Source organism: Hyperolius riggenbachi, chromosome 3 (genome assembly GCF_040937935.1).
Source record: "Hyperolius riggenbachi isolate aHypRig1 chromosome 3, aHypRig1.pri, whole genome shotgun sequence".
Lineage (NCBI taxonomy): Eukaryota > Metazoa > Chordata > Amphibia > Anura > Hyperoliidae > Hyperolius > Hyperolius riggenbachi.
In genome coordinates this window covers 445,571,946-445,589,724 of record NC_090648.1, presented here as the reverse complement: position 1 = coordinate 445,589,724, position 17,779 = coordinate 445,571,946, and the positions used below count along the sequence as shown (strand labels likewise).

At 46.9% G+C, this 17,779-nt stretch overlaps 1 protein-coding gene across 2 annotated transcripts in view; it reads left to right on the top strand.

Moving 5' to 3' along the window:
* Positions 1–17,779, top strand: part of ATP10B (ATPase phospholipid transporting 10B (putative)) — a 312,037-nt gene that overhangs the window by 270,706 nt on the left and 23,552 nt on the right. For both annotated transcript variants that reach the window (XM_068277816.1, XM_068277817.1), the window contains 2 exons: positions 1,427–1,611; positions 16,382–16,694. In XM_068277816.1, coding sequence (XP_068133917.1) covers positions 1,427–1,611; positions 16,382–16,694 — 498 coding nt within the window. The remainder of the gene's footprint in view (positions 1–1,426; positions 1,612–16,381; positions 16,695–17,779) is intronic.

Here is a 17,779-nt window from a genome sequence, read left to right as displayed (position 1 = left end):
CTGCTCTAAAAGCAACAGCATAATAACCCTTCAAGAAAAGCATTGATCTTGTTGCAGCCCACAGAACTTCTCCCCTTGTATTTACATATAGCCTGTCTGAAAGCAGGCCCAGCTCACCCATGACGCCAAGTGAGGCGTCTTCTTCAGGCAGCGGCAAGTCTGGGGGCGGTGCCAGGCTGGCCATGGTGGGGGGGGGGGCAGGTCAGCTGGAGGGGGTAGCAGCGCAGGAAGGAGGAGCGGACACACGGCGGTGGGGAGGGGGGCCAGGCCCCCTCTCCTTCCCCTGTGGCTCCCTCTTCTCCTCTGCTTCCATGTTCCAGGTGTCTGAAGCAGTGCTTGCTTGCCTCCAGGTCTCCTCCTTCAATGCCGCCCCCTGCGTACAGTACGTGCGTACACCGCTGTGCCCACTCCTCCTTCCTGCTTGGGGAGAGCATCCTCACAAGTTTGCCTCAGGCGTCAAACCTATAGCCGCCCCTGTCTGAATAACACACCCACCGCACAGATCAAACAGAGGTGACAGATAAAATTCCAGTGCCTCATTACTTCCAGATAAGGGAGAATTAGACACAGGCTGTTATCTCTAAATACACAAAGGGTGGATTTCTCTGTGTTTTTCTCTCCTGTGGAAGGGTTTAGGTCCTCTTTAATGTGATAAGACAAAGAAGAGAAAAAAAATCTGCTACTTGTGTTAAAGTAGACCTTAAGTTGGCAAATACTTAGAATGAGTTCTTTTCACAAACACGACTCAAGACATTTTGATAAAGTTGCTAAGGAGATAATGTTTGTTTTTCACTTTTGGGTGTTTTGCGGAAAACTGTAAACAGAGTACAAAATGACTCTTTGTTTGAACTTGATATACGTCTCTTTTATGGGGAACTTAAAGACAGAAATATCCCGTTAGTGTCTGGAACATGTTGGCAAAGAGGGAGATAAGAACACAACAGTTACACCGGGAGCCCAATATGGTGTAGTACGTTAATGTACTTTTGGACTAGTATATGGTTTACCAAATATATACTCTTAAGTTTTGGTTGCCTGGTTGAGCAAAGACCAGTAAAACGTGGGGCAAGAGTCAAGACTGTCCCCACTCGGCCTTGGTGTAGAGAATGTGGTTGCAGCTTAAAAAGAAACAAAAACTTTAAGAGTATAACATAAAATTCAACCCTCCAACAGGGGTGACCAATATTGAGAGAAACAACTGTCCGAGATGCCCCAAAAATCAAAAATAAAATAATGAAACTGTTTATAAGAAAGGTAATTATTGGCTTACCTTCAGGTAAAAGGTAAAGAAACTGGTTGATCATATATTTATTTTCACAGTCAGGTAATAGCAAAAAAGGACAACGCGTTTCATAGAGTAAATCCACTTCTTCGGGTTAAATTAGCTAGTGACATTTACACTTAATTTTTTTATTACCACAACCAGGTGCGACCGGAATAGAAGATCGGCTTCAGGATGGCGTGCCGGACACCATAGCCTCCCTGAGGGAAGCTGGTATAAACATCTGGGTGCTCACTGGTGACAAACAAGAAACTGCCGTTAACATTGCCTACTCCTGCCAGCTGCTGGATCAGAGTGACATGGTTTTCACAATCAATACAGAGAGCAAAGTGAGTAGCTGTCATTTTTAGACTTCATTTCAGATACATCATTTCACACTTCCAAATCTTTATCGCAATTCTTAATGGCCATCCCTTTGATATAAGGGTGGGAAATGGGGACAAGAAACACCGGGGAATTAAAAACTTCCATTAATGTATCTGGGTTTCCATTCCAGGGATATCCCTTGCCTCTGACCATAAGACAAAACTACTTGTGCTCAGTGCAGCTCAAGCAAGGCAAAGAGCAGTTACCCCCTTTTTCAATGGCTCCTGAAAATGTCAGTGATTTTCTGGATGTTAAAGTGAACCCGAGGTGAAAATAAACTGAGATAAACTATTATATTTATCCTCCTACTCCTACAAATAACTTTTTTAGACATCCCAGGATTTACAAAGTCGATTGAATGTTTTGTGGTCTCTGCTCAGTTGCAGTCTATTGAGTGTCCCCAAATAAAAATACATGAACTATTGACCATTTTCTCTCTCCCTCTGCTCTCAGAAATATGTAGAAAAATGTATTCTGCCAGGAAAACTTTTATGGCTGTAATTTGCTTATCAGTGATGTATACTATATTCCTGACCAGGTACTGACAAGACAAAAGCTGCCGCTCCCATCCTTAAAAATGAAGGCCTTGTTCATACTGTCAGCGTTTACAGAACGCATAGAAATTCAAAGAAACGCAAGTTGAAAAACGCATGAGTTTGTATGCGTTTTTCTTGCGTTCAAATGTGTTTTCTATTGCGTTTTGCACACACCCGTCACACAGGAAACAGAAAAGAATTATGGGAAACGCAGAGGGAAACGTACGCTAAAAACGCAATAGTACGCGTTTTTGATGCGCATCTATAGACTTTCATTGCGTCCGTTTCTGTGCGCGACACGCAGAACTGCGCGCAGCAATGCGGATGAGAAACGTATGCATCTCGTACGCATACGTGTGAACGAGGCTATTAGAAAACATTAGTAGCCGTTTCTATGCGCAAAGTCTGCCCGTATGCGTTCTGTAAAAATGGCTAGGAAAGCACATGGTCTGAGCGGGGCCTTACTCTTTCAGGCAGCAAAATAACACAAGTAAAACACTCTGGTTATTAATATGTTTAGTACTGTACATACACATGTTTATCTCATCATGTCACATGCCTCTTCTTGCTATCTGCTATTAAGGAGGGACTGTCCATCAGGGAGGAGTGTTTGTTCACAGTCAGAGGAGGAGTGATCACCTGTTAAGTATTTGCGTCAAAAACCCATTTGTCAGAATTATATGAACAGTAAATGTCAGTGCCTACAAAACCTGTTTTATCTCATTCATAGCTTTGACATCGCCGCGCTCAGGGTTGTGCCGTTAGACGTCATATGGATTCATCCGTGTAGAAGGCATGTGACATGCTGAATAGATGTGTGATGGATGTGGCTGAAGCTTTGTCAGCTAATGTCACCTTGTATACATATAGCTGTATTTTAGTCTCCACTGATGCAGGTTGGGCTGGCTTGTAGCTATCACTTGGCAAGCACCAGAGCAATCCCACTTTCATTATTGGCTAGCTGACAAATGCCGCAGTTGTCTGCTGAAAACACCCGTTCTCCAATAAGACCCCCTCTATACTGATTAATACTCTGCTCTTGAACTTTTACCTCCAATTTTATTACTTTCCTAGTAATTGGATAACACTATTGAATTAAAGTAGGACTAAACTCAAAACTTCCTCTCTGCTCTAAAAGATTAGCCACATTATGATAACTTTTAGGGGGAAAAAAAATTCATTAAAATTTATGGAAATGCTTAAAAACCAAAAGTGTTTCTTGGATTCACTTCATTAAAAACACTGGAAGGGTTAAGCCTGATTCACAGCTACTGATAAGACATTCAGAAACAAGCTTAGAACACAGTCCAGTAAATGTATTCAGCAACCATATGTGAAATGAAGACTTTTCCATGTGTGTTGTACTAGAGTTTTGGTCCACATTAAGGATCCGTTTCCACTAGAGCGAATCTACATGCGTTTTCTGCATGCAGATTTACATAACCAATATAAATCAATGGACCTGTTTCCACTTGTCAGAAATACTGTGCGGTGGACGGTGCAGAAAAAATCTGCACAGCAGAGCCATCAGAATTCGCACACCGCAAGGCTAGTGTGCGATTCGCCTGTAATGTATTTAATAGGAAATTCACATGCGTTTTTGTGATGCAAATTCACGTACGTTTTCGCTTAAAATCAATGTAGAAGCACACAGGCACTGACCTGGTTAAATTTGCATACTTACATACAGATGCAAATTTTAATGCGTTTTCGCGCTAAAATTTGCATACGAATTCGCATCCGCATGCAAATTCGTTTTCGCGTTTTCTGCAACGGAATCGCAGCGCACTAGTAGAAACGGGCCCTAAAGCAAAAATCCAGTCCAGTAAATACACCTTTCAAAGTTATCAGTATAAAAAAACAACCTACTATAACCCTCCCCATACTGAAGTTTTGTAAATGTAGTGATAGACGTGTGTCAGAATTTGCAGCCATAATGTATAGACTGTCCCTATCATGCTTGTAGAGTTAAGTGGAGGGTGATGATGTCACTACTTCTTCCTATACTCAGACCTTTTGGAAAGGCACTCTTATTGAATTAAACTGCATCGTTAGGGACTCCCTTTTATTTCATTATGTTTTGTAATGCATGACTCTCTCCTCTGCCTATCACATGACATACTCCCAGAATGCCCCTTCCCCCCATGTGACTGCTTAGCTCTCTTGTGCACTGGTTCAGTCTGGGGCAATGACTGTATTTGATATGCATGTGTGCTCTTGGGGAATTATTGATTTATAAAGCGCCAACATATTCTGTGGCACTGTACATATTCTGTGGTGCTGAAATGCATATTAGATAGGGGCAACTAGGCATCGGTAACTAGCATAGCTATTTTCCAGCCAGTCCTGTGTGTAGAATCACCCCGTCTATCACATTCAGCTATGTATTCTTGCTGTCAGCTTTCTCTGCCAGGCATAATACCTCTGAATTGCCACAGCAGCACAGTAAAACACAAAAAAAAGTATTGCGAATTACTTGTGGCAATATAAAAAGCATTAGCATTCGCATGGACCTGGCATTTTATCCATTTCCTATTTTTAAAAACAGAGTAACCAAGCAGTGACCCAAATCATTAGGAATGTATAGGGGGATAAAAGAGACTGGAAATGCCCTCCTACTAATAAGCAATGCTTGGTGAAATTTGCCTTCTTAAAACTATTTAATTAGTATGGCTTACAGGAGCAAACATTTTGCAATAAGTGAACATTTGTGGTTACCCACAATGCACCACTACTGAAAATGCAAATTATCCCTTTTCGCCCCTGTAAGCAAGGCAAGCATCCAGAACTGCTGGTGTATAGCAAGCCTATAGCTTTAAATATTACACAGCCACATCAACCCCACATGTAGACAGCCTGTTTCGGGCTTTTAGCCCTCATCTGTACATGGCAGGGATTGATATGGCTGTATGAGATAGGGCTTGGACCAGTACAACAGAGTAACCAAGTAGCTCGGGGTGACCCAAGCCACTAGGAATGTATAGGGGGATAAAATAGACTGAAAAGCTCTCCTAATAAGCAATGTTTGGTGAAATGTGCCTTCTGAAAACAGAAGGACATTTGCAATAATTCCGCTATAAGTGAACATTTGTGGTTACCCACAATGGGGCAAACATTTTGCAATAAGTGAACATTTTGTGGTTACCCACAATGCACCTCTACTGAATATGCAAATTATCCCTTTTTGCCCCTGTAAGCCAGGCAAGCATCCAGAACCACTGGTGCATAGCAAGCCTATGGCTTTAAATACTATTCTTAAAAAGGCACTGAAGCAACATAGAATGCAGTAAAGTATTCAGGATACCCACTTTTTTGTTAATTATTTTGGTTCCATTATCAGAAACACTTCCTATAGCTATATATTGTATGTAGCCCTCCCTCCTTGTGAAGTGTTACCTTGCCCATTAGCTGTGCTGAATACCCTTCCGCCTCCAGAGCATTCTGAGAGTCCAGGTATATTTTTTACTGGCTTCATAACACTGAGTGTACAAACATTCCGCAGGGATCACCTGCCAGTGCCAAAGAAGTTGCTGCCTGTGATATATTTCAAAATATAAAGCAGGGTGATGAAAGATTTTACAATGGGCAAACACGAACTACGGTAAATGATTTATAAAGTAATAATGCAAAAAGATAAGCAATTGTATTTATTTTAATTACAAATAATATTTGCAACACAGTCCCCCGCCTTAAGTGCATACTGCAATATATTGTTACGACTCTGAGGAACAGTTGCCTGCAATAACCTTTCATTAAAACATTGTTTAACTTTTTTCCATTTTGGCTGACGCCTTTTTTAACCACTTAAGGACTGGGCTTGTTTGCGCTGATATGTGCAGCGTGGGCTCTCCAGCCCACAGCACAGATCAGCAGACAGCCAGGGCAACTAGACTCCCCCACCTTTTTTCCCCACTAGGGGATGTCCTGCTGGGGGGGTCTGATCGCCGCCGGCTATTTTCTTTCAGCAGGGGGGTTCCTCAAAGCCCCCCTCCGCAGCGATTTTCCGCCTCCTCCCCCTTCCCTCCCTCCCCTCCTTCCTATGGGCGGCACAGGACGGTAATCCGTCCTGCTCCGCCTTTGATAGGCTTCAGCCCATCAGATGCCGGCGATCCCCGGCCAATCAGAGTCCGGGGGTTCGCCGATCCCCTTTACCCCGCTGCTGCGCAGCAGCGCCGTATGATGTAAACAGCGGGGATCTCTTCCCCGCGTGTTTACATTTAGCCTGTGAGCCGCGATCGGAGGCTCGCAGGCTGTTCATGGAGACACCCTCTGTGAACTGACATGGAACGGCCACTCGAGCCGCCGTTTCCATGGAAACACCACTGCGACCTGACGTTGGTCGTTAAGTGGTTAAGCAGCATTTCTTCCTTGTACAAAAGCCAGGTGTGCCATTCCTTTGTGCGGGAAATGCCAGGAGAGCATTGTTCAAACTTTAAAAGTTTCACATAATTAAACAAGTCTGTAACACAGCAGTTGCTTCTCAGGGTGGAAAGCCTCTTGTAGGTGTTGCAATGCAAACAGTGATTTGGCAAGAGAGGCTACTGCAGCTGCCGCCTAGACAAATAACAATCCCTAGAAGGCACATCAAGTGCTTGGCAAGCCCAAGTGTGTGCTGTACCTTCTTCATGACAGGTCCTCGCATTGAGCACACTTAAGTTGTAGCAGACTAATTGTGGGCGCCGTGTAGTGTTGGGCGAACATCTAGATGTTCGGGTTCGGGCCGAACAGGCCGAACATGGCCGCGATGTTCGGGTGTTCGACCCGAACTCCGAACATAATGGAAGTCAATGGGGACCCGAACTTTTGTGGTTTGTAAAGCCTCCTTGCATGCTACATACCCCAAATTTACAGGGTATGTGCACCTTGGGAGTGGGTACAAGAGGAAAAAAAAATTAGCAAAAAGAGCTTATAGTTTTTGAGAAAATCGATTTTAAAGTTTCAAAGGGAAAACTGTCTTTTAAATGCGGGAAATGTCTGTTTTCTTTGCACAGGTAACATGTTTTTTGTCGGCATGCAGTCATAAATGTAATACATATAAGAGGTTCCAGGAAAAGGGACCGGTAACGCTAACCCAGCAGCAGCACACGTGATGGAACAGGAGGAGGGTGGCGCAGGAGGAGAAGAAGGCCACGCTTTGTGAGACACAACAACCCCGGCCTTGCATGAGGGCAAGAAGCGTGCGGATAGCAGGCTTTGTACCGCCATGCAGTCATAAATGTAATAAAGATAAGTGGTTCAATAAACAGGGACCACGCGGCAACGCTAACCCAGCAGCAGCAGACGTGATGGAACAGGAGCAGGCGCAGGAGGAGAAGGCCACGCTTTGTGAGACACAACAACCCAGGCCTTGCATGAGGGCAAGAAGCGTGCGGATAGCATGCTTTGTACCGCCATGCAGTCATAAATGTAATAAAGATAAGTGGTTCAATAAACAGGGACCACGCGGCAACGCTAACCCAGCAGCAGCAGACGTGATGGAACAGGAGGAGGCGCAGGAGGAGAAGGCCACGCTTTGTGAGACACAACAACCCCGGCCTTGCATGAGGGCAAGAAGCGTGCGGATAGCATGCTTTGTACCGCCATGCAGTCATAAATGTAATAAAGATAAGTGGTTCAATAAACAGGGACCACGCGGCAACGCTAACCCAGCAGCAGCAGACGTGATGGAACAGGAGCAGGCGCAGGAGGAGAAGGCCACGCTTTGTGAGACACAACAACCCAGGCCTTGCATGAGGGCAAGAAGCGTGCGGATAGCATGCTTTGTACCGCCATGCAGTCATAAATGTAATAAAGATAAGTGGTTCAATAAACAGGGACCACGCGGCAACGCTAACCCAGCAGCAGCAGACGTGATGGAACAGGAGGAGGCGCAGGAGGAGAAGGCCACGCTTTGTGAGACACAACAACCCAGGCCTTGCAGGAGGGCAAGAAGCGTGCGGATAGCATGCTTTGTACCGCCATGCAGTCATAAATGTAATAAAGATAAGTGGTTCAATAAACAGGGACCACGCGGCAACGCTAACCCAGCAGCAGCAGACGTGATGGAACAGGAGCAGGCGCAGGAGGAGAAGGCCACGCTTTGTGAGACACAACAACCCAGGCCTTGCATGAGGGCAAGAAGCGTGCGGATAGCATGCTTTGTACCGCCATGCAGTCATAAATGTAATAAAGATAAGTGGTTCAATAAACAGGGACCACGCGGCAACGCTAACCCAGCAGCAGCAGACGTGATGGAACAGGAGCAGGCGCAGGAGGAGAAGGCCACGCTTTGTGAGACACAACAACCCAGGCCTTGCATGTGGACAAAAAGCGTGCGGATATAGCAGCAATGCTTTTTGCCGCCATGCAGTCATAAATGTAATACAGATGAGAGGTTCAATAAACAGGGCCCGGAAACGCAACACCATCCCAGATGTTCATTGGTCATGTTACTTGGTTGGGGTCCTGGAGTGTTGCGTAGTCATTTCCAATCCAGGATTGATTCATTTTAATTTGAGTCAGACGGTCTGCATTTTCTGTAGAGAGGCGGATACGCCGATCTGTGACGATGCCTCCGGCAGCACTGAAACAGCGTTCCGACATAACGCTGGCTGCCGGGCAAGCCAGCACCTCTATTGCGTACATTGCCAGTTCGTGCCAGGTGTCTAGCTTCGATACCCAATAGTTGAAGGGTGCAGATGGATGGTTCGACACAGCTACGCCATCTGACATGTAGTCCTTGACCATCTTCTCCAGGCGATCGGTGTTGGAGGTGGATCTGCACGCTTGCTGTTCAGTGGGCTGCGGCTGCATGGGTGTCAGAAAATTTTCCCACTCCAAGGACACTGCCGATACCATTCCCTTTTGGGTACTAGCTGCGGCTTGCGTTGTTTGCTGCCCTCCTGGTCGTCCTGGGTTTGCGGAAGTCAGTCTGTCTGCGTACAACTGGCTAGAGGAGGGGGAGGATGTCAATCTCCTCTCTAAAGTCTCCACAAGGGCCTGCTGGTATTCTTCCATTTTGACCTGTCTGACTCTTTCTTCAAGCAGTTTTGGAACATTGTGTTTGTACCGTGGATCCAGAAGGGTATAAACCCAGTAATTGGTGTTGTCCAGAATGCGCACAATGCGTGGGTCACGTTCAATGCAGTCTAGCATGAATTGAGCCATGTGTGCCAGAGTCCTACCAGAATCCTCATCATCCTCTTGTGAGCGTTGTGATAGTTGTTGTGATGCATCATAGTCGTCACCTTCCTCCTGGTCTGCTTCTGCTGACCATTCGCGTTGAATTGTGGAAGTCCAACGTGCACCGCTCTGGCCCTCGTCAGTGGTGGCATGAAATTCCTGCTCCAACTCCAGCTGTTCCTCCTCCTCTTCTTCGTCATAGCTGCTGGGGCCAGCGTTCCCTGAGGCGGATGGCCTGATGTTGGTACCATCACGCTGATCGTTTTCTCCTTCAGATTCCCCCAGTTGCATCATGACAGCTGTTTCCTTGATTTTTAACATCGACCTCTTCAGTAAACACAGCAGTGGTATGGTAATGCTGACTGAAGAGTTGTCACTGCTCACAAGCAACGTGGATTGCTCAAAATTTTGGAGGACTTGGCAGAGGTCCAACATGTTGGCCCAATCGGATCCACAGAAGCTTGGCAGCTGGCCGGATGCGCCTCGGTACTGCGCCGTCATGTACTGGACCACTGCACTCTTCTGCTCGCAAAAGCGGGCTAGCATGTGCAGCGTAGAATTCCAGCGCGTAGGGACATCACACAGCAAGCGATGGTGGGGGAGATTGAAGCGCTCCTGCATCTTGGCGAGTGCCCCCGAAGCAGTACTGGAATTTCTACAATGTTTGGACACTCGACGCACCTTCAACAGCAGATCGGGCACGCCTGGGTATGTCCTCAGGAACCGCTGAACTACTAGGTTCATCACGTGCGCCAGGCAAGGGATGTGTGTCAGCTTAGCCAACCTTAAAGCGCGAATGAGATTACTCCCATTATCACACACAACCATGCCCGGTTTCAGGTCCAGCGGTGCCAGCCACAAATCCGTCTGTTCCTTTATTCCCCTCCAAATTTCCTCCCCTGTGTGCTGCTTATCCCCAAGGCAGATTAGCTTCAGCAACGCTTGCTGACGCATGCCAACAGCTGTGCTGCACTGCTTCCACGATCCTACTGCTGCTGGGTTAGCGTTTCCGGATGAGGTACAGCTTTGAGATGCGTTGGAGGAGAAGGAGTCAGAGAGGTAGGTGCTGCTGTTATCCAGTGGGAGGGACGGCGGTGCAGCTGTTTGTGGCGTGGGCAACACCCGTGCCGTAGCAGGTGAGGAATCGCTGCCAGGCTCCACAAGGTTCACCCAGTGCGCGGTAAGGGAGATGTATCGACCCTGGCCGAACGCACTCGTCCAGGTGTCAGTGGTGAGGTGAACCTTGCAGGCAACGGCATTCTTCAAGCTTCGGGTTATTTTGCTGACCACGTGCTCATGCAACTCAGGCACTGCAGAGCGTGCAAAGTGGTAGCGGCTGGGAACCACGTAACGTGGGATGGCCACTGACATCATGCCCTTGAAGCTGTTTGTCTCCACCAATCGATATGGCAGCATTTCGCAGGCCAGAAGCTTGGCTATGCTGGCTGTTACTGCCACGGCCCGGGGGTCATTTGCTGGCAATTTCCTCTTGCGCTCAAACATCTCCGACACAGACAACTGAACCGTAGCGCTGCACACGGAAGGGCTGTTGGTTGTTGTGTTTGATGAACACTGGGAGACCTCAAGAGCACTACTCCGGAAAGTGACAGTGTCAGCGTCGTCTGATGTTTGTGAATGTTGTGAACCACGCAATGGCTGGGCTACTGCTGCTGCTGAGGCGGGTCTGGTGGTGAGTCTGGTGAACCCAAGGGAGGCAGTGTTGTTTCTGGTACCCTGTCCTGACGCGTTTGCCCAAAGAGTGGGATGTTTGGATAGCATGTGACGGCTCATGCTGGTGGTGGAGAGGTTGTTAATATTTTTCCCCCTGCTCAGGCGGGTCTTGCACACCTTGCAAATCGCCATGGTAACATCCTCAGTGCAGTCTTCAAAGAAAGCCCAGACTTTGGAGCACCTGCCTCCTTGCTGGCGATTTCTGTTTGCTCCTCTTTTGCCTCTCACTTGAACTTCCACGCTTGTGGTGCCTGAAATTGCGCGCCGCCTACCTTGTGGCACAAGGCGAACTCGTGCAGCAGTGTGTTCTTCAACAGACTCATCTGTGCTGCTGCTACGACGGCGATGTTCTCGTTCACAAACAAAATCTGGGTCTCTGTCCACATTGTCCATACCCTCCTCTTCCATCTCCTCAAACTCGTCATATGTCATTGTGGGCCACCGCCGTGGAGTAGAGCTCCCCACAACAACCTCTGCGCAGCACACTCCAACGTCGTCTTCCAGATCTTGTCGGCCGACCTCCTGCAATTGCAACCCCTCCTGCCCAAATTGCTCTGGGATTTGGGTTTCCGAGTCCTCTTCGGACTCGCCTTGTATTTCAGTGCGCGGTGCATTTCCCACAGTTAACGGTTGTGAATCCAGGCACAACATTTCTGGCTGTTCCTCCATTGACCTTTGAAAGGTGGAAGTTTGTTGGGCTGGGAATAGCTCCTGCGAATACCCCATTGTGTCCTGAGGTAATTCATCGGACTGGTTATCTGGCAGTTGTGTGCGTGGTGTCGCTGCCGGTTGTGTCAGCTTTGTGCCCACTGGCTCCTTGTAACTGGCTGAGGACTCGGACCTCGTGCGTGATGTGCTGGTGCTGCTTAACCCACTGCTGGACGCTTGAGAGGTCATCCAAGTAATTATCTGGTCCTGTTCTTTTGGATTTGTGAGGGTTGTTGTCCTGGACAACATGGGCGGTATTGAGTGGGTTTTCTTGGGTGCTCCCCTGTGGCCTGTACGTGAACCGTCAGGGGAAACACCTCTTCCCTTGCCCCTCCCTCTTTCACCGGATTTCTTCCTCATTTCACTTATCCTTACAGTACACGCTGACTGGCAGCAGTACAGTGGCAGTACAGAAATGCTATACAGTACCACTATTCCCAGCAGCGACACAGAGCACAATGCTATACAGTGACGGGTGAGCGGTGTACCACTATTCCCAGCAGCGACACAGAGCACAATGCTATACAGTGACGGGTGAGCGGTGTACCACTATTCCCAGCAGCGACACAGAGCACAATGCTATACAGTGGCGAACGAGCGGTGTACCACTATTCCCAGCAGACACAGAACAGTACACAGAATGCTATATAGTGTGGCTGAACGAGCGGTGTACCACTATTCCCAGCAGACACAGAACAGTACACAGAATGCTATATAGTGTGGCTGAACGAGCGGTGTACTACTGTTCCCAGCAGACACAGAACAGTACACAGAATGCTATATAGTGTGGCTGAACGAGCGGTGTACTACTGTTCCCAGCAGACACAGAACAGTACACAGAATGCTATATAGTGTGGCTGAACGAGCGGTGTACTACTGTTCCCAGCAGACACAGAACAGTACACAGAATGCTATATAGTGTGGCTGAACGAGCGGTGTACCACTGTTCCCAGCAGACACAGAACAGTACACAGAATGCTATATAGTGTGGCTGAACGAGCGGTGTACCACTGTTCCCAGCAGACACAGAACAGTACACAGAATGCTATATAGTGTGGCTGAACGAGCGGTGTACCACTATTCCCAGCAGACACAGAACAGTACACAGAATGCTATATAGTGTGGCTGAACGAGCGGTGTACTACTGTTCCCAGCAGACACAGAACAGTACACAGAATGCTATATAGTGTGGCTGAACGAGCGGTGTACTACTGTTCCCAGCAGACACAGAACAGTACACAGAATGCTATATAGTGTGGCTGAACGAGCGGTGTACCACTATTCCCAGCAGACACAGAACAGTACACAGAATGCTATATAGTGTGGCTGAACGAGCGGTGTACTACTGTTCCCAGCAGACACAGAACAGTACACAGAATGCTATATAGTGTGGCTGAACGAGCGGTGTACTACTGTTCCCAGCAGACACAGAACAGTACACAGAATGCTATATAGTGTGGCTGAACGAGCGGTGTACTACTGTTCCCAGCAGACACAGAACAGTACACAGAATGCTATATAGTGTGGCTGAACGAGCGGTGTACTACTGTTCCCAGCAGACACAGAACAGTACACAGAATGCTATATAGTGTGGCTGAACGAGCGGTGTACCACTATTCCCAGCAGACACAGAACAGTACACAGAATGCTATATAGTGTGGCTGAACGAGCGGTGTACTACTGTTCCCAGCAGGCACAGAACAGTACACAGAATGCTATATAGTGTGGCTGAACGAGCGGTGTACTACTGTTCCCAGCAGACACAGAACAGTACACAGAATGCTATATAGTGTGGCTGAACGAGCGGTGTACTACTGTTCCCAGCAGACACAGAACAGTACACAGAATGCTATATAGTGTGGCTGAACGAGCGGTGTACCACTGTTCCCAGCAGACACAGAACAGTACACAGAATGCTATATAGTGTGGCTGAACGAGCGGTGTACCACTGTTCCCAGCAGACACAGAACAGTACACAGAATGCTATATAGTGTGGCTGAACGAGCGGTGTACTACTGTTCCCAGCAGTGACACACAATGACTGGGGGGGACCCTGGCTAGCGTGGCTGGAGCGCGAACTACCCTGCCTGCCTACCCAAAGCTAAACCCACAGACAAATGGCGGAGATATGACGTGGTTCGGGTATTTATTTACCCGAACCACGTGACAGTTCGGCCAATCAGAGCGCGTTCGGGTCCGAACCACGTGACCCGTTCGGCCAATCACAGCGCTAGCCGAACGTTCGGGGAACGTTCGGCCATGCGCTCTTAGTTCGGCCATATGGCCGAACGGTTTGGCCGAGCACCGTCAGGTGTTCGGCCGAACTCGAACATCACCCGAACAGGGTGATGTTCTGCAGAACCCGAACAGTGGCGAACACTGTTCGCCCAACTAATGCTTTTTATAGTTAATTTGCCACAATCAAAATGAACAGAAATAAGGTACATTATAATATGCCATCTAAAAATTCATTTGCGTAAACTTTGGCCCTAGCAGTAACCATATTACCAGAACTACGCTGATGGTATGCAGGGCTGTGGAGTCAGTCGAGGAGTCTGAGTCGGAGCAATTTTGGGTACCCGGAATTGGAGTCGGAGTCAGGGATTTTATAAACTTCGGAGTCGTATGATTTTTGTACAAAATCCACATTCCTGGTAAGTGTTAGACTTAGGAGTCAGAGTCGAGGAATCGGAGCCATTTTGGGTACCCGGAGTTGGAGTTGGAGTCGGTGGTTTCATAAACTGAGGAGTTGGAGTCGGAAGATTTTTGTACCGACTCCACAGCCCTGGTAGGCAGGGTATACTGATTACAGTATCACTTTAGCAGATCTATACCTCTGTGACTTTGGTCAGGCGGTGGCAGATTAGCTTTGAATATTTCTAAGCAATTCATTTACCTGCAATGTGTTCTCTTGCCTTAGAGGGTTAGGACAGGTGATGGCATTTCATATGATGCAGCAACTTCTGGGGAAGCAGGAAATGTTGGTCGCCGCAATAGGCAAAAAAATATTTGTATGGATTCCTATAGCGCCATCCAATATTTATTATTTCTTTACAGCACCCAATCTGTACAGTGCATTGGGTTTGCGGCAAGTGTGTGTGTGCTAAAGAGAAACCATGACCAATGATTGAACTTCATCGCAAACAGTAGCTGATACCCCCCCTGTCCCATGAGGAATCTATTCCTTTTCTCAAACTGATTATCAGGGGGCTCTGGATGGCTGATTTTGTGGTGAAACCCCTCCCACACGTGATGTCAGCGCCTCACAGCTCTGAGGTCCTGCCATCACACTGTGGGAGCCTTGTTGCATTGTGGGAAATAACAGCTGTTTCTAACTGCCAAAAAACCAAGCAGCAGCTACTTCCAGTTACATCACCTGCCAGCAGTAAAAATGTCACCATGTGATACATGTCAGAATGGAAATCAGGGAGAGGAAAGATTTTACAATGAGAAAACACTGACTAAATTATTTATACATAATTATTGTAAAAATTAAGCACTTTATTTATTACATTATTTTCACTTGAGTTCCTCTTTAAGGTTAGGTGTCCATGGGCGTGAGTTAAGGTTAGGTGTGGAGGGTTAATGTTAGGCGTCATGAAGGGGGGTGGTGTCAGGGCAGTGGTTAGGGATAGGCATTGGAAGGGTAAGGTTTCTGTGTGAGTGTAGGGTTAGGTTTAGCTGTAGTAATATAGCGGTGATATTTACTGATATTTTATTAACGGACATTAATGCTTTGGAATAGTCAAATATTGGTAAATGTTACAGTTATTCTACTATCAGCTGTATAGCATTTTCCAAATTTTCTGGTGCCTTTATTTCACATACACATTTCTGGTGGGCAGGAAAGGAGGGGAACAGTGTGCTCAGCCAAGATGATCTGGCATCCTAAATCTTTTAACAATGCAGATAGGTGGGAGGAGGCACCCTAAAAATTCTAAACAGCTGGGAAGTCTTATGAATTGAACAATCTTACCTTGGTGGAGGAAGGGGAGTAAGAGTGATTCCATTTATAGGACACTAAAGGGCTACACGTTTCGCAGACCTTACCCGCTTCTTCGGATTAAATAATATAGTGTTTATAACTCAAGCACCTGAGACTTGGAGCACCTTTTGGCAATGCATTGGAGCAGATGCACACATTCTAGATTATTGGCAGAGATTGCCCCAATTGTCCACCTCAGCCAAGAACCCTCTAGCATGTGTACAGGCCTATAGACTATGCTAGAGATAGTTGTCTATTATTATGGCAGGATTATATTATGAGTTCTTCTGAGAACAGATAGTGATGTGACTAAGTTCTGCAGAAAATGTCAGTGCTTTATAAATGCATAATAATACGGTAGGATATTGGACTTGTATGAAATTATTATACCGAAGTCAAGTCATCTTAATTCAGTCACTGAATCCCATAGAAATATTTTTCAGTTTATAACGACAAGATATCATCTGCTACTTAAGTGTGACAAAAGTATGCCTGTGCTGTCTGCAGGCCCTCACTCATGAGGGCCTGCGTGGGTGCAGGGCAGTTCCTGGATGGCATGTGAAGTATTTCTCTAACAGACACAGTTACGGTAATTCATTTTTTTCATTACAGGAAACCTGTGAGTCGATCATAGACTGCACTCTGGAGGAAGTCCGGAGGTTTTCCACTGACAAGAAGAAGAGGCGTTTCTTCAGAAGACAGAGGTCACAGACCGCACCCGAGACAGAAATGGCGCGCCCTGAGGTTGGGCTGGTGATTGACGGAAGAACTTTAAACGTGGTTTTTCAGGGTGGCTTGGAGGCAAAATTTCTGGAGTTGACGCAGTATTGTCGTTCTGTTTTGTGCTGCCGAGCAACGCCTCTGCAAAAGAGCATGGTTGTCAAACTGGTGCGGGACACGCTGAACGTCATGACACTCTCCATAGGTAAGTCCAAAACCTGCTTCAGTCAATTTGCTGGATATACACTTTGCAAATGTAGGTTACCACCAGGACCACACTGTATTGCTGCCATGCATAGTTTCCACCAAAACAATTGCCCTGCAGTCGATTCAAATTTCAAGTGTGCTAAAATACAAAATTTTGTTGCTTATTAATTATCTGGTTTTATTTGCAGAGACCGATACAGTTATATCCCTGCCTTCTTGACAGTACCATGTTAGTTTCAGGTTTCAGTTTGCAAATTATGGCAAGTGATCACTCCTCCAGATTTCAAGGGTTCCTACAATGTGCCACTTATTACTCCTGCAGGATAAGGGGTGTTAATGGGAAGGCGGTACTTTAGAGAAAGACTGATGTCCTGTCAAAAAAAAAAAAAGTTTTTTCTGCTTACAAGTCCCTTAGATTTTGAACCTGAGCTTCGGCTCGGGTTCACTTTAACACTTACTGCTGAAGAGGGAAGCCTTAGGTTCCTAATGAGACTTCCTTCGGTTCTAACAAGCCCCCCCCCCCCCTTTCTGAGCACCCCCCTCCTTTACATTGGGGCTGCGCAGCTCCTCTTCCTGGTTCCAAGTGCTCGCAATGGCCGTGCAAGACCGCCTGCACATGTACAGTAGCACGATGCCCGCAGCTCCATGCTACTGCGCATGCGTCGTCAGGCTCAGTCGACCATTATGCGCACTTGGAACCAGGAGGAGGAGCTGCGCTGATGTGATTAGCGGCAATGCAATGTCGCTAATCTTCCAAGGGGCCGCACTCAGCGATGGGGGACCACGGAGTAGCGAGGAAAGCCTCATTAGCATCCTGAGGCTTCCCTCTCTTTAGGTAAGTATCTGATTTGGTGAACTCGAGTTTCGTCTCAAGTACTCTTTAACCGCTGTTTTACAGTTATCACAATTATATCACCATGGTGATAACTGTAAAACACCTCAGAAGAGTTATTAAAGACAGGAGTTAAGCTTAGTGAATTGAGGCCATTGTCCGACATTGGCATTTTCCTCCATAGGACAAATGTCGGACATAGGCCTCGATTCATCAACACTTAGCAAATTTGTTAACAACAGTTTGGTAAA